The sequence below is a fragment of the Euprymna scolopes genome, chromosome 9 (assembly GCF_053919585.1).
Source record: "Euprymna scolopes isolate OS-2025 chromosome 9, ASM5391958v1, whole genome shotgun sequence".
Lineage (NCBI taxonomy): Eukaryota > Metazoa > Mollusca > Cephalopoda > Sepiida > Sepiolidae > Euprymna > Euprymna scolopes.
In genome coordinates, this window is record NC_136490.1 from 83,639,060 (window position 1) to 83,660,562 (window position 21,503).

The 21,503-nt window shown below is 35.2% G+C and overlaps 1 protein-coding gene across 2 annotated transcripts in view; it reads left to right on the plus strand.

Annotated features, from left to right (window-relative positions):
* The window catches only part of LOC145284737 (protein furry-like), an 881,988-nt gene that overhangs the window by 306,284 nt on the left and 554,201 nt on the right, over positions 1 to 21,503 (plus strand). For both annotated transcript variants that reach the window (XM_080133679.1, XM_080133680.1), the window contains exon 14: positions 11,827 to 11,907. In XM_080133679.1, coding sequence (XP_079989805.1) covers positions 11,827 to 11,907 — 81 coding nt within the window. The remainder of the gene's footprint in view (positions 1 to 11,826; positions 11,908 to 21,503) is intronic.

The window sequence follows — 21,503 nt, forward strand, 5'->3', positions numbered from 1 at the left end:
AACGATACAGCAGAGACAAACTCGCAACATCTCTTCTGTGAGATAGAGGTTGCAGGGAAGAGAAAAGGACATCTCCTATGAGGCTACAAAGTCTATTTTGAACTCTATCAAGGCAGGACAAGTCCTTTCTAGCAGCTCCTGCCCAGATGTGGCAACAGTATTCCATCCTTGGACGTACTTGGCTCTTATATAGATAGAGAATTGCATCAGCAGTGAGATATCTACTGGATCGATAGAAGGATCCCACCATTTTTCCAGCAGCCTTGGCAACAGATTTGATGTACGAGTTTCATTTAAGATCAGGAGTAAAGGTCAAGCCTAGAAGCTTGGCAAAACTTGAGGCCATTCATTTCAATTGATGCCAGATGTGGATCAGAACGTTGATGATGTAAAGAGAGAAGCTTGGTTTTAGATGCATTAAAAGTAACCAGCCACTCCTTTCCCCATTGTGCCACATACTCAAGATCAGAGAAGAGAGAATTGGAGAGAACTTAGTCGTTTACGGTCTTAGATGTGCTACCATAAATGGTAGTGTCATCAGCATAAATGTCTACAAATGATGTAAGGATGTGATTTGGAAGATCATTAATGTAGATCAGGAAAAGTGTTGGGCCCAGGATGGACCTCTGAGGGACTCCAGCATTAATTCTGTGAGCTTCTGATTTTTGCCCATCAACTACTACTCTTATGAACCTATCAGAAAGAAATGATTTAATAATTGAGAAGACATTTCCAGCTATACCATAGCTAGAGATCTTGTGAAGTAAACCTTTATGCCATACCCATACCTTAGATATGTCAAGAGCAATTGCCCTAGAAAGGTTGCCTCCGTCAAGAGATTCGCTAATCCTATGAGATATAACTGTAAGCACATCTGCTGTAGATCTAGCAGAACGGAAACCATATTGTGTGTCACTAAGAAGGTTATTTTTGCTGAGAGGGTTGATTACTTCTGTATTTAACACAGATTCAATATTAAATCTCTTTTTTCAATTATTATTGTAATACAGTATGTATCTTTTTATAACTGTATGTACAGTGCATATTTTTTGTGACTGTGTATTAATAATGTTTTTAATTGTATATTATTACTGAATTGTTAGCTTTTAAATTTGTTCCATTTTCTGCCAATTCTAATCAGTATCTCATATGCATAGAAAATAAGTTTACGGTACAGTATGGGATGTTACTGTCCGCTTGTATTTATATTTCTTTTTGAATAAATATTGTGGCTGTACAAAATTAAAATGTATTTATATTATCATTACTACATTAGTGAAATGCACGACTACATGCAATATTACTGCATTATTACAGTATTAATGATTAAGAGTATCTTTAGAAAATGTTTGGGAAGTATTTAGTGCCATATATAATCTCATACATAGATCCTTTAAAACTGCATCCAATATTCTAGGGTTTTCGCTACTCACAGGAGGGGGTGGTGGAGAAAAAACGTTACCCTCGTGAATAGTGAGGAAATACTGCATTATGGTTAGCCTTAATAGGTGATAAATTTACTGAAAGTTATGGTTAGCCTTAATAGGTGATAAATTTATTGAAAGTTCTTTAAAATTAAGCTGATGATGCTATAGAGGATAAAGAAGATGAGAATGTTTTTAGTTAGGCTCATGTTGCTGTAACTTTATTGAAAAGTCTGCATTGTAATTAAATTGATAATATTACAAATTTAGAATCAAGACAAGAATAAGGACCCCAATCGACCGAGAAGCACATGCACATGCCCTCTGTAGACAAATATAAAAAAACAGATTTTAATGACCAAGATTTATTTTTTATGAAGAATGCATTTATTTTTTATTTACAAAACTTTTTAATAAAATTATTTAACCCAAATACAAAGTAAGTTTTTAATGTAAGGAACAAAACATATTTCAATAATATACATTTAAATAAATTAATGTTTTTTTTTTTATAAAAATATTAATCCAGAGTGCTTCATTTTGCAGAGCGTATTCTTCCCAAAATGGGACACTGTGGATTGGAATAGCAGTGTTTGTTTTTTTTTTAAAATAAAATGCCGGCCATTAAAAAGTTTAATAATCTATTATATAAATCTCACCTGTCTGTTTAAATGTATGTATGTATGTATGTATATAAATGATGATGAAATAATGTATGTATGTAAATGATGATGAAATAATGTGTGAATTTGTCCATATCATCATCATTTACTACCCAAAAGTGTTAGTCTCAACCAAACTTTTTATTTAAAAAAAAAAAAAAAAAAGAGTAAGCGTCTTTAATATATGTCGGTTGGACTGTGTTTACATTTGACTCGTCGTCGATTTTATTTATGAAATAATGTGTGAAATTGTCCATATCATCATAATTTTCTACTTCAAAAATGATAGTCTTATAGCGAAACTTTTTTGTAAAATCAAGAACAAGATGTAAATCCATGCCATTTTTTTTTTAATCGTGCCCATCACCATTATCGTCGTTCTGATCATTGAGTATTTAAGACTTTTGGAATGTTCCTTTATGTGAATTATGTGTACGTATGTATATGCATATGTATGCATATGCGTATTTGTGTGCTACTATGTGTGTATGTGGGCACATGCATATGTATGTTGGCATACATCTGTATGTATGCATGTGTTCATTTCCATGTGTGAGAGGGCTCCCGTGGGGCGTTGTGAGGGCAGCCCCTCTGGAAGAAGCGGATCTCTGATTTAAAAAAAAACAAAACAACAAATCGGGAGACCAGTACCCGCATTAAGCTGGTCTGCAGGTTGAGTGTTGCTGGCTATCTTGCTCTTGCTTGTTGCTGGATGTCAACATTTTGAACCGAGAGAGAGATTTAGCTGTCGTACAAAGCTAAAATTCTGTAACATCATCTTTGTATAGATACTCCCTCAGGCATTTGTCTATTAGAAAAAAAAAAAGTCTTGTGGCGATAAAAAAGTTGTGACGTGTGTACACCTGAAATGCTGGATGCATGTAACAATTAATCTGCCATCATTATATGTATCTATGTATGTATATGTGTATGTATATTTATATGTGTATGTATATCATTCAACCACGGTAGTGGTTGAATATATGCTTAAGTCCGAAATTGAATGAATCGAGGCACATTCAAACCCCCACCACTAATTCCGTTCGCAACCAAATTTCAAACAGGTTATATAGTTGGATAGAACACCTCATTAGCTACATTTTGAAAAAAAAATTTGAAAATTGGTTCAGTAGAAAAAAAGTTACAACAAAATATGTGGGTTCACAAACAGGAGAGTAAGTACATAAGTGACTAACGCTTTTTTTTTATTTTGCATAACTTTTTTTTGTATATAAATATTTTTTACTGCGATTTTGCCAATATGACATGTTAGCGTAACGGTTAGAGTACCGGGGGTTGGTGGAAAGATTTTAGGTTCAATCCCGTGTATCGTTTTTTTTTATAATTAAAAAACCAAACTTTTTTTTAATAACTAATTTTTTTTAACTCTCCTTATGAAATAGATATGCGGTTTTCTTTTCCTAGATGGTTTAGATTTTCAATGCAGCACAGTACGGTTTGGGATCTTACTGTACTATTCTCCAATGCTTTAATAGCTGCTTGACTATCTGAAAGGATAACTATTTCCTGTTGCTGAACCTCTTCCATGATCAGAACCTCAGATTCCAAAGCCTTAAATATGCGCTATCTCTCCTTCTTCTTCGGTTTTTGTTGTGATGTTTACCGAATGTTAGAGCTGACTTGTCAGACTTAGGTCTGAGATCCTGCTCTTCAGTGAAGGCGGGGGTGGTGTTTGGTACCACATCCAATGGTGCCAGCTCATGACTGGTGTTTGGTGTTGTATCTGATGATACCTGTATGGTGAAGACTTCTGCCTGGAAGACCGTCCTCAGTTTACCAAGATAATAAGATTTTTGACAGGTGAGGTGGTTTGAGTATTCTATATAAACACTCACACCAATCCTATCATTCATTTTAGATCCATCAGTATAGCATTTGATTACGTTGCTTTCCAGCTCTTTTTCGTAATCTCTTGCGCCTGTTCTGTCATAAACCATACATGTGAAATGCTTTTCAAATGATCTGGTTTTAGTTATAAGGTCACCCGGTACATGCAAGAGCGGTAGTTCCTTCCGAGCCTCATTACACAAATCTACGTGACTCTTTGTTTTTCCAATAGTCCCAACAGATCTTAACCACCACAGATCCATGAGATCTATTCCATAGGATCCCCCGTATCGCTTCTGCCTTCAGGAATTCTTTAATCGGAGGTATATTCAACAGCATCTCCAATGCTCCAGTAGGTGTGCTCGGATATGCTGAAGAAGTCATTAAACAAGCAAGTCTTTGTACCTTCTGGAGTTTCTTCCTCAAGTACAGTTTCTCTGTCCCGCGGATCCAGGAAACACATGCATACGACAAAATGGGACATACCATAGCAATGTATATCCACCTCATTACATGCTGGTTAACTGCCCAGGTTTTCCCCACAATTTGTTTGCATTGCATAAGGGCTGCAGTTGCCTTGGAGGAAATCTTTTCTATGTGGCTTTTCCTGGTTACCTTACTGTCCAGGATTACCCCTAACAGCCTTGCTTCCTGCGAAAGTTTCAATTTCTGTCCACTCAGAAAAAGGTCACCAAGTTGGCAATTCCTTTTATATGTAAACAAGACCATTTCTGTTTTACGGCTACTGAATTCTAATTCATTTCGATTAGACCATTTATTAGGAATATTTAATGCCATTTTGGCAATGCGTCTGACCAATGATGCTTTTGAACCCGTGACCAGCACTGCGATGTCATCAGCATCAGCCTGGTTATAAATATTCCTATTTTTAAACTCCTTAAAAAGAGGATTCAGCATACAGTTCCATAGTAAAGGTGATAAAATCCCACTTTGGGGGTTTTATTTAACTACTTCCCTTTTAACAGTTGCCCTCAGTAGTTCTACTTGAACGATTCTGTGCCTCACCATATACTCAATCCATCGGATGAGTACTGGTGGCACATTGAGTTCTCGTAGCGACTTGAACATACAACTGAAGGGTATGTTGTCAAAAGCTCCAACGATATCTAAAAAGACACCGAGTGCCATCTTCTTTTTTGTTAGTTTACGCTCTATACAGATCACGAATTCATGAACCGCAGTCTCGGTAGAGACCCTGGCTCGGAACTACTGTGATTGAATGATAAATATTGCATAAATGTGTGTTTGAGAGCTAATTTTTTTTGATAATCATTAATAAATATTATAAATTTATATATTAATACAATAGCAATGCCTGGAAAAATCATGGATTATATGGAAAAATGCGTGCATGAAAAGTAATATTCTTAAGATTTTATTAAACCTGGAAAAGTAAAGGACAAGAAATTCAACCTGGAAAAGTAAAGAACAAGATATTCTAGTAAAGTAAAAAATAAGAATTTTTTAGACTTAAAATATTGCAGCTAAAAATAAAATTTGAATATTGATAAATATTTTATTTATTATTTGCATATGCTGTTGTTTATTGTTGAGTTAGAAAGGGTGTCAGTCGCTGGATTGAACTTATTTCCCCCCTATTATTTGGATATATTTATGTAGTGAAAATTGTTTGAATAAAATTAATTCATTAGTTAGTTAGTAGATGGAATTAATAATTTTATAATTTACATAAAAATGAATTAAATGATCCTAATTATGATATAATAAAATTATTAATTGTCCTTTACTTTTCCAGGTTTAATAAAATCTTAAGAATATTACTTTTCATGCGCGCATTTTTCCATATAATTTATATATGTATGTGTGTGTGTATATTTATATATGTACATGTGTGTTTATATGTATTTATATCTATGTGTATATGTATGTATACGTGTCTGTGTGTATAGATGTTTGTGTGTGTGTATGTATATACATTTATATATGTTTGTATGTGTGTATGTGTATATATGTGTATGTATATGTATGTGTGCATGTATGTGTGTATGTGTATGAATGCATATATATGTATGTATATGTAGGTAAGTGTATGTATATATGTGTGCATATGTGTACGTATATGTATGTGTAAGTATATGTATGTATGTATTTGTATATGTGTGTATATGTATGTATATGTGTATGCATGCATGTGGGTATGTATATGTATGTTTGTGTATTATGCATTGTGTATCTATATGGGTATATATGAGCGTATGCTTATAGACATGTATGTATGTATGTATATATTTATATGTGTGTATATCAATGACCGTCTTGTGTATGTTTGCATGTGTGTTTATGTATATGTATGTGTGCGTAATGTGTATTGTGTATGTATGCATGTATATATGTGTGTGATATGTGTATATATGTATGTGTGCGTGCGTGTATATATATGTATGTATACCAATGACCGTCTTTAGTGTCATGTCTGCTTGACCATGTGAATTCACCGGCAGGACTATATGTCATTTTCGGGCTCGTGAACTTTCAGTGTCTGAGGGAGTGGCACTCGTCTGACAAGACGCTGCAATCATCATCATCATGTATGTATGTATGTATGTCTTGCAATAACTTGTGACAGAGGCAACGGATTTTCATTAGATTGATATAATTTTGAAATTCGCCCTTTGGGCGACAAATATAAAAAAATTGGCCAAACACATTAATTTCTTCACCCTCAACTGGGCAGTTTTCTACAGAGAGAGTCGTTTTTTTTTTTTGCTGACATTTTTTTGCAAGTCATTCAACTCTCATGTCCACAATGTCAGATAAAAGGTGTTATTTTGACTGCCAGTGACGACAAAGCCACGATAGGCACATCAGTAAGACAGTTTTTTTTTCACCTCTTTTTCCTCTGGCACATTACAGGGTTTGTTTTTTTTTGCGCTCACAATTATCCTTTTTTTTGCTCAACCAACACTCTTACACCCACCTCCACTTTCTTTTCTGCCTTTGTGTCATGGGTTCAAGCCTGCATGACTACTACAACTTTTTTTTTTTGCTCAGCACACACCTCCGAACACCCAGGCAACACCGGGCACCCAGATTAGTCTTCTATTATATAAAAGCGAAAATGTTTGTGTGCATTTTTTTATATGTATGCCAAAGGCTTTTTTCAGGGGGGGGGGCATTAATTCTTACAACTTTTTATATACTTTCTAAAAAAGCTCATGTTGACGTTCGTTTAAGCACCTACTCTTTTAATTGTTTAATTTCAATCTTTCTCACTTCTCTGCCCACTTAGCATTGCGGTAACGTGTTACACTAGTTTTCACCTTCACCTCAAGGCTTGGAGCTCGAGCTTACCTCCCTACCAAAACTTTTTTTTCTTTTACACTGACTAGCACATAGGCAATGCCGGGTACCCCCGCTAGCTAGTCTATACATATAAAAGCAAAACTGGCATAGGACCGACCACTTCCCCAGATGAGTTCATAAGATAATTCTACCCTATATATAACAGACAACACGCTATGCAATATACAAATATCTGTGCATGATGTCGCCAAGCTAAACAACAATCTTGATTCCAGTAAAGCAACTGGCTCTGACGGCATTCCAATTATAGTGTTGAAAAAGCTTCAAGCAGAACTTGCCCCCATTCTTACAAAACTGTTTAAGCATTGTCTTAAGGAGGAGTGCTTCCCAATGCCCTGGAAAACCTCATCAGTATGCCCTGTATTTAAGAATTCAGGTGATAAGTCATCTCCCTCTCAGTACAGACCAATAAGTCTCCTGTGTGTCATGAGTAAGTTGCTGGAATCCATATTAAATAGAGAAGTAGTCAACCACCTCAGCAGAAATAACCTTCTTAGTGACATGCAATATGGTTTCCGTTCTGTTAGATCTACAGCAGATGTGCTAATGGTTATATCTCATAGGATTAGTGAATCTCTTGACAAAGGCTTCCTTTATAGGGCAATTGCTCTTGACATATCAAAGGCCTTCGATAAGATATGGCACAAAGACCTACTTCACAAGATTTCCAGCTACGGTATAACTGGAAATGTTTTTTCAATTATTAAATCATTTCTCTCTAATAGGTTCATGAGTAGTGGTTGATGGGCAGAATGCTGGAGTCCCTTAGGGGGTCCATCCTGGACCCAATTCTGTTCCTGATCTACATCAATGATCTCCCAAAACACATACTTAAATCATTTGTTGACATCTATGCTGATGACACGACCATCTATGGCAACACATCAAAGGCTGTAAATGACAAAGTTCTCTCTAATTCTCTCTCCTCTGATCTTGAGCACATGGTACAGTGGGGGAAGAGGTGGCTGGTTACTTTTAGTGCATTTAAAACCAAGCTCCTATCTTTACATCATCAACGCTCTGATCCCTATCTGGCATAAATTGAAATGGATGGCTCTCGTCTTGGGGAGGCTCCATGTTTTGACAAGTTTCTGGGATTGACCTTTACGCCTGATCTGGAATGGAACAAGTACATCAAATCTGTTGCCAAGGTCGTTGGAAAAATGGTGGGATCCTTCTACCGCTCCAGAAGATATCTCACTGCTGATGCAATTCTCTATCTATATAAAAGCCAAGTATGTCCAAGGATAGAGTACTGCTGCCACATTTTTTTTTTTTTACACAGTGATCACCACTTATCAAGGCCCGGAAGCTACTCAGGGATAAGGGTTATTGCAAGTACATTACATTAGTGTGGAGATTTGATGAAGTGTTTACAAAATAAACTTTGTGTCTTAGTGGGGGATGCCCTTTTCACTTCCCTGCAACCTCTCTCCCACAGAAGAGACGTTGCGAGCCTGTTTTTGTTTTATTGTTATCTCCATGGCAAGTGCTTGCCTGAGCTCCAATCTCTCGTCCCCCCTCGCCAATCTTTCACAAAAAACACCCGTCTAGCTGAAACCACTGTCAATAATTTTCCCCACTCATTATCTGTGCCTAAATCCAAACATAGATTCCATGAACAAAGCTTCTTTCTTAGAAGTGCACGCCTATGGAACTCTCTTCTGTTTTCCTGTTTCCCACCTGACTACAGCTTGGCTGTCTTCAAGTCCAATGTAAACAAATTCCTGATAAACCGCCTCCCCTTAAGTAAGACACTTTATCAAATCTCCATTACTAATGATTAACGTGATAATATCCCATTGATTACTGTACACGCAATAACCCTTATCCCCGAGTGGCTTCCGGGCCTTGATAAGTGGTGACTACCGTGTAAACAAAAAAAAAAGGCAAAATGTGTGTTAGAACTTTTTTTATACTGCCTAGATTATAATATCTACAAAATGAGGTTGTGTGTATCTTTAAATTTGGGCGACTTTTACACGCTATTTTCATGCTATTTTTGACTTTTCGCGTGTTTCTTTGGCTTTTCCGTATATAAGTGAAACTGAATCCGTAGTAATATGAAGCTCCCTGGCACTCATGCCCGGGACGTCCAGAAAGCAATGAGGTTTTATCAATGCGGCCAAAACATGTCATATCAGACAATTGCTATTTAGTTGGACACTCCCCTCTTTATGGGGAGTTGGTTTTCCCCAACATCTTGAGGTGAAAACAAAAAAATCTGCAGAAACTGGCTTGCAGCCAAAGTTAAGTTTCCCCTATGGCGTGATGTTTGACCTCATTAAATTTACGCACCTGTCACTTAACTTTTTATTCGTTAAATTAGAATGATTATAATGCTAGTTATATATAAAAGGCAAAATGGCCGCACACATTTTTGTATGCCCAAGAGAGGCTTTTTTTGCTGGAATTCTTGACAAGATTACATTTACTTAGAAATTTCCTTATACTTCCTAGATTATAATATCTATGATTTGCGAACGTCATCTCTACATTTATTTTGATCGACTTTTAAAAAATTTCCTCTATTCCGTCCTTCCCAAGTTCACTTTCTACAAATCAACTTTTTGATTAACATCGCTAAATTTGAACGCTTTTCACTTCCTCTTGCGCCGTAGCGATAAGATGTTAACTTTTTTTTCTCAACATACCTCCAAACACCTAGGCAACGTTGGGCACCCCTGCTAGTATTCTTATAAAATTAAAATGTTTTGGGTCAAAACGCGATAGAGTACCAACTAATGACTTACCTTTTAAAAGTTGATTTTTGGGATATTAGTATCTGTTTTGAACAAATATCACATTTAAAATTGTCGCTGAAGTAGTTTCTATGATAATAAGGCCTTTATTATTCAGTGTATTGTGTATTGTTTTCACTAGTTTTCACTAGTTGCCATGTTTGTTTTTGCACACGCATTCCAATTTTTAATAAGACTATTTAAGCCAAACTTTTAATGGTCAGCATTTTATTTTTTAACTAAGGAAAAAAAAACTATTCCAATCCACAGTGTCACATTTTGGGGATTACAAGTTCCTCAAAATGAGGCACTTTATATAAAAAAAACAAAAAAACATCCATTTATTCAAATGCATTTCATTTACCGTATATACTTGTGTATAAATCGAATTTCTGGGCGATGATCTTAAGATTATTTTGGGGGGATTGACTTATACATAGGTAATAGGAAATGTTGTTAAAGAGTCACTCAGCGCTCAATCATAACATAGAAAATGCCATTTTGTTTGTGCACTTGGTATATACCAGTAATCCTAGTTATTAATTGCACTCCTTCCGAACCCTACTGGAGTGTGTTTGCGAGCATGTCCTTCATGACTGAGACAATTTATATTTTTGTACCTTTCCTCCACGTTAAAAAAATGACCCTGGTGTCTAACTCTGTCCCGTGGGGAGGCATTGTAAATAGGTACAATTAATTTAATGAATTTGTAAATTCATTGGAATTTGTACTTGTGTTATAGTTCTGCTGAGACTAATATAAATTTATTGCATGCATATATTGTATTTATCTGCTATAAATTTACATAAATTTTTATCTCAATAGTCTCTAAATTTATTGAAAATATTTATAAGATTGTAGTATGATTTATGATGCTATGATTACATTATGGTTTGATGATGCTTTTTTTTCAAACTGTTAAATAGAAAAAGAGGTACTCAGCATTGCCCGGAAACCATTATAGTAATATTACAATATTACATTTCATAAGTGGTTTAAGTTAATCTAAAATGATGAATATATGAGATAGAATAGGTGTTTTTAAATGCTGTGTTGCACATTAATAAAATGATCAATGTGTTCTCTTATAGTTTTATATACTAGACAAGAAACTCAATGTTGCATGAAAGTCATCAATAATATGGTAGAACACTTGATGTGTGGTATATGCTGAATTTAATAATGCACAATAGCCTAAAAAGAGTAGGTGTATGTAATTATACAGTAGGAAACTTGAAATGTGGTTTACAGTTTTACATTTAGTAAGTTGTCTATGTTAAATTAAATATTGGTCAGTGCTAATATTCTACTTAATAAGTCATATATACTGATACATTTTAGCTTCTTCCTTTTTGTTTTTATGACTCAAGGCAACGCCAGGTAACCATGCTAGTTTATTATATTTTTAAGGATTATTAATATCGTGAAACTAGGACAAAGCTAAATACAATTATTAAACTTTTTAGTTTGTTAAAATACTAGAATTCTTTGTGCCAAATGAATGTGTGAATATGGTTACATTTGTGCTTATTTTTGCATTAAATACTAACTCCTAACTGCATCCAACAGATACTATACTTTGTTGGCTGCACCTTATTGCAAACACCGATACAAAAATTTTAACCAATTAGTCCAGTAATTTCCTACCAAAAGTGGAACATACAGATTAAAAGAAACATTATATAGATAATGATAGTACACCAAAGTTAGATCTAATTTTCTGACATTTCTTTTTATATATATATGCCAAAGCAATACATTTTATTATTTTTATTTCTATTTTTTTCTCTGATTTTGATTTCACAGGAAAGATTGGATTTTGCTATGAGAGAAATAATTTTTGATCTTTTATGTGTTGGCAGGCCAATTAAATTTCTCACACCTGAAGTAAGTTTATATTTTTTTTCTAATTTTCTCTTAAATATACTTTTGAACGTAACTCTGTTCGCCTATTGGTAAAATATTGAAAGTTCTAAACAACAAGAAGACATACACACTCACATAAGTTACAGTATTAACTCATTTCCAGCATCAACATAGTCCAGGATCAAGGTGTGGTGTCTGTTCTTCAGATGCTGCACTTCAATTTCTTGTTCCCTGTCAGTGGAGGAGAGGTTCTTCACGACTGAGACAATTTTTATTTTTTTATCCACGTTAAAAAACGACCCTGGTGTCTAACTCTGTCCCGTGGGGAGGCATTGTAAATAGGAACATAGTTACAACGAAAATTTGGATCTATACTTAATTTCTAGGCTTGACACTGATGGGCGCAAGCATTTAACTTTCTTTCTGGTTTGTCTTATCAGAAAAGGGACTGTCCAGTATTTACTTCCTCTTTTGTACCTAGTAGATGGTACTGATAAGAACTTGTCCAAATGTCATTGTAACAACAACTTGCATATGTATATGTATCCTATTTCCATTTGAAATGAATTTGTACCTTTTGTGTACCATTTTTTTTGTGTAAATATTTTTTTGTGTATCATTTCTTTCGTGTAATCATTTCTTTTGCATAATCATTTTCTTGTGTATCATTTTTTGTGTATCATTTCTTTTGTGTAATTATTTTTTGTGTTAACATTTTTGTGTAATTATTTTTTGCATAATTATTTCTTTTGTGAAATTATTTTTTGTGTAATCATTACTTTTGTGAAATTACTTTTGTGTACACATTTCTTTTGTGTATTTTTGTGTAATCATTTCTTTTGTGTAATCATTTCTTTTTATAATTATGTTTTTGTGTAAGAACTTCTTTTGTGAAATTAATTTTAGTATACTCATTTCTTTTGTATAATTAGGTTTTTGTGTAATCATTTCTTCTGTATAGTTATTTTTTGTGTAATAACTTCTTTTGTATAATTTTTTTTTTTTGCGTGAATCATGTTTTGTGTAATGTTTTTTTTCTGTAATTTTTCTTTTGTTTAATCATTTTTTTGATTATTACATTTTCACCCCAAATAAGGCACGTTGCCACTTTGATGCAGGGGGCTACTATCAGGGACATAAGCTACAGGGGTACTATGTGGGGAGTTGGGCAGCAAAATGTTGGTTCACGTTACACTTGAACTTCTGCATGTCAGTACAGTTAGGGAAGCAGACACCCAGAAGGGAATTCCAAAGTCTAGCGGTTCTGGGGAAGAAACAACTGGAGTAGAAGGCTCTCTTACAGCTAGGGATCTCTACTGTGAAGGGGTGTGATTTAGCTGCTTGTCGGGTTTGTAGGGGGTATTTATGTCAAGGGGGTACAAGTGCTTGCAGTTCGTCAGAGCATTCACTTGTAGAACAGGCAGAGGGATGCTATATTTCGTCAATGGGACAGAGGCTGAAGCTTAGATGACAGTTCAGGACCTATCAGGTTGGTGACTCTCTTGTGAACCTTGTCTGGGAGCAAGAGACTAGTAGCAGATGCACCAGCTCAGATGTGACAACAATACTCCATACATGGGCGAATGGTTGCCTTATAGAAGTACAGGAAACTTTCAGGTGTCAGTAGATTTCTAGCAGCGGTTCTGGCAACACTCTCAATGTAATTGTTCCAACTCATGTTTTTTGTGAACATTAGGCCGAGGAGCCTAAAAGATACAGAGTCTTTAGCTATTGCTATTGGTGGTAGAGAAGTTTCTTGTGGTTATTGAAAGAAATAAGTTTAGTCTTGGCAGCATTGAAAGTGACCATCCATTTTTGTCCCCATTCCACTACAGATTGGAGGTCATCCTCCAGTGTTTCTGACATTTCTTTAGATATGTGTTCATTTGTTTTCCTGCTGTTTCTGTTATAGAGCGTGGTGTCATCAGCATATATACCCATCTCACAGACAATTTTGTCAGGGAGGTCATTTATGAATATTAGGAATAATAGAGGTCCAAGGATAGATCCTTGAGGCACTCCCACATTTATATCATATTGTTTAGATGTACGACCGTCGAGGACAACCTGGATTTTTTCTTATCTAAGAAGGATTTAATTATGTTAAGTATTCTTCCAATGATACCATATGATCGGATTTTCCTAAGAAGGCCTTCATGCCATACCCTGTCAAAAGCCTTAGATATATCTAGAGCTACTGCTCTACTCTCCTCTGCTTTGTCCAGTGAAGAGTATATACGCTCAGAGATTACAGTTAGGATATCTGCTGTGGAACGGGCTTGCCTAAATCTGTATTGTTGGTCAGTCAGAGGTTTAGCATCTGTAAGGTGATGGACTAGAGCTTGGTTAATTATGGACCCAATTATTTTGGCGAAAAGTGGGAGGAGGCTAATGGGGTGATAATTTAATGGTCAGTTCTTTCGCCAGAATTCTTGAAAACTGGTACTACAGAAGCAGTTTTCCAGCAGTCCGGAAAGCAAGATTCATTAACCTTTTTTGTACCAATGTTCCTTAAATGGAACATAGTTTTCAACATACTATAACAATTGTAATTTTGCTTTAAATATAACTATAAGAATAATTTATAAAAGTTTTCATAAATCTGGAGTAAAATGAAGCTACTTTAATAGAAATAACTTATAAAAATTGAATTTAAAGCAAAATTACAATTTCTATAGTATGTTGAAAACTATGTTCCATTTAAGGAACATTGGTACAAAAAAGGTTAAGGCATTTGTTGTAAAGTTTGGAGAGAAATGGAGCTACTTCGGCGGAGCACTTTTTTAATAGCACAGATTGGTGAGGGGGGACGAGAGATTGGAGCTCAGACGAGCACTTGCCATGGAAATAATGATAAAACAAAGACAGGCTCGCAACGTCTCTTCTGTGGGAGAGAGGCTGCAGGGAAAAGAAAAGGGCATTCCCCACTAAACCACGAAGTCTATTTTGTACTCTGTCAAGGCAGGATAGGCTGTTTTTAACAGCTCCTGCCCAGATGTGGCAGCAGTACTCCATCCTTGAACGTACTTGGCTTTTAGACAGATAGAGAATTGCGTCAGTAGTGAGATATCTTCTGGAGCGGTAGAAGGATCCCACCATTTTCCCAGCGTCCTTGGCAACAGACCTGATGTACTTGTTCCATTTCAGATCAGGAGTAAAGGTCAAACCCAAAAGCTTGTCAAAACATGGAGCCTCCCCAAGACGAGAGCCATCCATTTCAATTGATGCCAGATGGGGATCAGAGCGTTGTTGATGTAAAGATAGAAGCTTGGTTTTGGATGCATTAAAAGTAACCAGCCACCTCTTCCCCCACTGTACCACGCGCTCAAGATCAGAGGAGAGAGAATCAGAGAGAACTTTGTCATTTACGGCCTTTGATGTGTTGCCATAGATGGTCGTGTCATCAGCATAAATCTCAACGAATGCTTTAAGTATGTGTTTTGAGGGATCATTGATGTAGATCAGGAAGAGAGTTGGGCCCAGGATGGACTCTTGAGGGACTCCAGCATTAATACTGTGGGTCTCTGATTTCTGCCCATCAACCACTACTCTTATGAACCTATTAGAGAGAAATGATTTAATAATTGAAAAAACATTTCCAGTTATACCGTAGCTGGAAATCTTGTGAAGTAGGCCCTTATGCCATACCTTATCAAAGGCCTTTGATATGTCAAGAGCAATTGCCCTGGAAAGGAAGCCTTTGTCAAGAGATTCACTAATCCTATGAGATATAACCGTTAGCACATCTATTGTAGATCTTGCAGAGCGGAAACCATATTGCATGTCACTAAGAAGGTTGTTTCTGCTGAGGTGGTTGACTACTTCTTTATTTAATATGGATTCCAACAACTTACTCATGACACACAGGAGACTTATTGGTCTGTACTGAGAGGGAGATGACTTTTCACCTGAATTCTTAAATACAGATCATACTAATGAGATTTTCCAGGGTGTTGGAAAGCACTTCTCCTTAAGGCAACGCTTAAACAGTTTTGTAAGTATGAGATCAAGTTCTGGTTGGAGCTTTTTCAGCACTATAACTGGAATGCCGTCCGGGCCAGTTGCTTTACTGGAATCAAGGTTGTTGTTTAGCTTGGCGACCTCATGCACAGATATTTGTATGTTGCATAGCGTGTTGTCTGTTATAGGAGGAAATACGGGGAGTTGATGGTCTTTGTCGCATAGGGTAGAGTTAGCTGCAAAGTTCTTGGCAAATAGTTTGACCTTGTCTGATGCTGACGAGATGACCTAAGGTCCATTGATGATGGTCGGGATAGAATGCACTCCGCTTCTGTTCAGGATCCTATTTGCTCTGGTATTTGGATTTAACGGACTGAGCATATAGCGCTCTTGCATTTTTTATTACTCTTTTACAGTAGTTGCTGGCAGTCCTGAAAGCAGCTTTTAGTCTCAGTGCATCTATTATGTTGAAATGGAAAAATTGATTTCTGTGCGCGATAGCAGCAGCACATTCAGGGGCGAACCATGGCTGGCTGTTAGGTTTTTGTTGGAATTTTTTGGATGGTATGAATCAGTCTATGCCTACAATCAACCATTCGGTCAGGTCTGATACTATAGAGGACACATCCTTTTTAAACATGGAATTCAGAGGTAGGTCAGATATGAATGTACGGAAGCTATTCTTGTCAGCCATAGAGTATCGATATACAGTACGGTGGAGAGGTATGTCTGAAGACTTATTATATTTCATTTTTATCTTAACAGCTACAGCAGAGTGGTCGGAGGATCCCAGAGGAGATAGAATGGAACATGAACATAGCTCAGGGGAAGTTGTGAGAAAAAGGTCTAGAAGGCTTGCATATTGACCGGGTGTATTGGGCACACGGGTGGGTTCGTGAACAATCTGAGTGAGGTCATAGGCAGTGGCAAAATCATGACAAAACCTCCCCTCATCATCGGTTTTATTTGAGTGGGTCAGCCATTCCACATTATGGACATTGAAGTCACCGCAAATGTGAATGTTAGCCGAAGGATGAGCAGACAGGATGTGATCAATTTTCTCAGATATGCTCTTAAAGATAGTAACCCCACTGTTGTGGGGGCGATAGAGGGCAAATATAAATGCAGTGGTGTAAGCTAGTGCACCCCGGAAGCACATATAAGGTAAATTAGGGTCTTCTCTGGAGATATCCCTACCACATGGAAAGCCATCTTTGATGTAGACATATATTCCATGCCCATGGCAATCTTGGGGGTCAGATTTAGATGTTAAGTTAGAGTATACTTTAATTATGAATTTGTCTACGGAAGTGGTTGGCCCTATGCCAATTTCACTTAGAAAGAATATGTTTGGTTTCGTCTCCTGTAATTGTGTTTTTACCTCTGGAAGGTTGGAACGTAGACCCCTGATGTTTGAGAAGGAGACCTGGTAGTAGGGGTCTACGTTGGAGGATGAGGTTCTAGGTTTATTCATGTTTTTTTTTTTTTTTAGATTTGTCATGATGAGGTTTTGGGGTTTGTGGAGCAGGTTGGTAGACTTGGTTGGAGTAGGACAGAGAGGGAAAGTAAGAGAGAAAAAGATAAGAATTTTTTTTTGTAGCATATGATAAGGTAAAGCTGTAACAATTACCCACTAGTATGGCATTGAGAGGCCCTACCAGAAACTACTGTATGGTCCAGAATCCATTCACCAAATGGCAATACAGCAGCACCCGTACTTTGCACCTGCTGATAGGACAACCTCCTTAGTAGTTAATCCAAGGTTCGGGTCCCTGACTATCGGGCGAGTAACGTCAGCCGAGATGAAATGTTTACCTCCAGCACCCTTACTAGTGACATGACCACAAGGATAGACATAGAAACAGAAATTTTCCGACAGCTCAGGCTGCTGTTTACAAAATACTACCGACCTGGAAAGCAGCTTTTTCTTCACCCTTTGTCAGAAAAATCACTCATTGGAAATGAGGACTGAAGGACAAAAAAGGAGAAGCGAGGGTTACTGTAGCTGCCGATAACACATCCACATGCATTGTCTACTCTCCATTAAAAAAAAAAAAAAAAAAAAAAAAAAGGTGAGAAGGACTTATTAATATCTACTTAATATAAGTCCGTTGCCCCATTCCCGGCTTAGGATAGTACTTGAAGATAGTCTCGCCTCCCATGTTAATGCATGGATACTTTTGCCTTTATCTACATTGAGCTAGAATGTTTGATCGTTCCAGCTCCATCCCATAATAAATATGCTGTAATGGAACTTTTATCACATTGAAAAAGTCTGGTTATTTTTAACTCGTTTAAAAATCTGGTTAAGAAGTAATACCTTTAGGGTTATGTATTAACTTTAGCTAGAAGTAATGCATAGAAGAAAAGAAAAAAAAGCCGCATGTTTTTGAGTTCAGATAATATGCAAATATAATTTGGGAAATGTTCAATTTCATGGGAGACTTTCTTTTGTCGTTTTAAATATAAAAAATGTTTGGTTAATAATAGTATATTTGACAAAAAAGATTTAGGAAAAAGAAAACAAGACAAATATTCAGGATTAAAGTCAAACTTGGAAAAAGAAAAAAAAAGTAAAACATGTTAGTGTTTTTAGATTAGTAGACTTCAAAAGTTATGAACAGAAAAGTTTCTTAGCTTTTGGGACCACGGAGTTCGACTTAGCTTGGGGTTCATAGCATAAAAAGGAGCAATTGCTATTCCTAATTTCTGTGCTTCAATACGTTTTTTGGTGGTTTCAATAAATTGTCCCTTAGCTGTCTCTATTTCTTTTTTACTTCTGGCTTCTATATACTTGTCTGTTTAAACTGGACTTATGTCGGTTAAATCTGCGGTACGCATGCTGCATTTACGCAATGGCAGCTGCACAAGTTGAAGTAAACCATTGGGGAGAGTGGGGCTTGCTATAAATGCTATAAATGTGCTTCAATTGCTGTTTTGAACCATTCTCATTTGCGCACTGTTCAACAGGAAGTGAAAAGATATTTTGCCATGGGGTGTCTCTGATGAGATTCCTTATGGCTTCCCAGTCAGCCTTTTTATAATATCTCGTTTTGAGCATTGGTTTTTCAGTTTTGGCCTTAGAGTTTAGCTGGTATGGGAAACAGGTTCGAAACGTAACCATCTGTGATAGGGAATGAGATATAGAGAAGCTATGTGTTGTGCTACCAGCTGCATCTGTGTAAGTAGAAAATTCAAGCCACTTTCTGTGGTGGATATTGAAGTCACCAAATACATGCCCTTGTGCGCTAGTGTCGAGAGAAAGTGCTGTATCTATGCTGTCAGAGACTTTGTTTATTAGGGTAGAGTCCTGGGTCGAGGGAGAGCGATAGAGAAAATAGAAGTAACTAATGTTATGTTGCATGTTAAGTCTAAAGCAAATAAAGGCTTGATCGTCAGATTCTAGTTTTGTTTCTCTAGTCAAGGGGGGGGGGGGTTCGAATATAGACTCCAAACCCATGCATATGTCTGTCAGAGTCCTTATAGCAGAGTGGGAGATTTGTTAGGAGAAATGCTTCAACAGCATCTAAATTAGTTCTAAGCCCATGGATGTTCATAAATGCAAGCCTCAAGGGAGGAGGCAATTTGGTTTTGTTTGAGTTTTGACTTGGTTTAAGCGTAATTTTAGATTGTACTGTCATTTTTTTAAGAGTTTCAGTTTAAGTAAGAGGTGCTGAACAAGTGGTTATGCAGAATGCCAGATATGCAACACAAGTAGACCATCAGTTGACCTTCTATCTACTAGGATTGTGGTCTCAGGAAAACCCACCAGGGATGAGTGTAGGGTCCCTTTCCATGCACAACACGGCACTACAAATATCCCAATATTATTCAACTGTTGATGGAGCAGCTGCTCTAAGTGCTACCAAAGAGTTAGGGCACATGTACTACCAGTCGGGAACAGCAGCCCAGACCCGTCAATCCGGTACCCTCAACCCATCAGACAATGGTCAACCCAATCTACTTGCACTGGCATTATGACATTCAAGCACTCCCAAGTGCCCAGTTTAGAGGGATGGGATGTGTTGGAAGTGGGGAAAACGGCATTCATTGCCCTAGTCAGGAAACAAGATCAACCACTGACCATTTTTTATGTAATCATTTTTTGTGTATGTTTTTTTTTTTGTGTATAGGTGATCATTTTATTTTTTATTATGTATGGGTAATCATTTTATTTTTGTAATTATTTCTTTCGTGTAGTCATTTTTTGTGTCTTCATTTTTTTGTAATTATTTTTGTGCAATCATTTCTTTTATGTAATTATTTTTGTGTAATTATTTTTTTGGTGTAATTATTTTTGTGTAATTATTTTTTTGGTGTAATCATTTTTTTTGTGTAATCATTTTTGTGTAATAATTTTTTGTGTAATTATGTCTTTTGTGTAATTTTTTGTGTAATTATTTCTTTTGTGTTATTTTCTTTGTGTAATTATTTTTTATTAATCTATTTTGCAACATATTTTATAACTTTATTTTTTTGTTAAACTATTTTGCAACATATTTTATAACTTTATTTTTTTGTTAAACTATTTTGCAACATATTTTATAACTTTATTTTTTGTTAAACTATTTTGCAACCTATTTTATAAATTTATTTTTTTGTTAAACTATTTTGCAACATATTTTATAACTTTATTTTTTGTTAAACTATTTTGCAACATATTTTATAACTTTATTTTTTTGTTAAACTATTTTGCAACATATTTTATAACTTTATTTTTTTGTTAAACTATTTTGCAACATATTTTATAACTTTATTTTTTTGTTAAACTATTTTACAACATATTTTATAACTTTATTTTTTGTTAAACTATTTTGCAACATATTTTATAACTTTATTTTTTTGTTAAACTATTTTGCAACATATTTTATAACTTTATTTTTTTGTTAAACTATTTTGCAACATATTTTATAACTTTATTTTTTGTTAAACTATTTTGCAACATATTTTATAACTTTATTTTTTTGTTAAACTATTTTGCAACATATTTTATAACTTTATTTTTTTGTTAAACTATTTTACAACATATTTTATAACTTTATTTTTTGTTAAACTATTTTGCAACATATTTTATAACTTTATTTTTTTGTTAAACTATTTTGCAACATATTTTATAACTTTATTTTTTTGTTAAACTATTTTGCAACATATTTTATAACTTTATTTTTTTGTTAAACTATTTTGCAACATATTTTATAACTTTATTTTTTTGTTAAACTATTTTGCAACATATTTTATAACTTTATTTTTTGTTAAACTATTTTGCAACATATTTTATAACTTTATTTTTTTGTTAAACTATTTTGCAACATATTTTATAACTTTATTTTTTTGTTAAACTATTTTGCAACATATTTTATAACTTTATTTTTTGTTAAACTATTTTACAACATATTTTATAACTTTATTTTTTGTTAAACTATTTTGCAACCTATTTTATAACTTTATTTTTTTGTTAAACTATTTTGCAACATATTTTATAACTTTATTTTTTGTTAAACTATTTTACAACATATTTTATAACTTTATTTTTTTGTTAAACTATTTTGCAACATATTTTATAACTTTATTTTTTGTTAAACTATTTTACAACATATTTTATAACTTTATTTTTTTGTTAAACTATTTTGCAACATATTTTATAACTTTATTTTTTG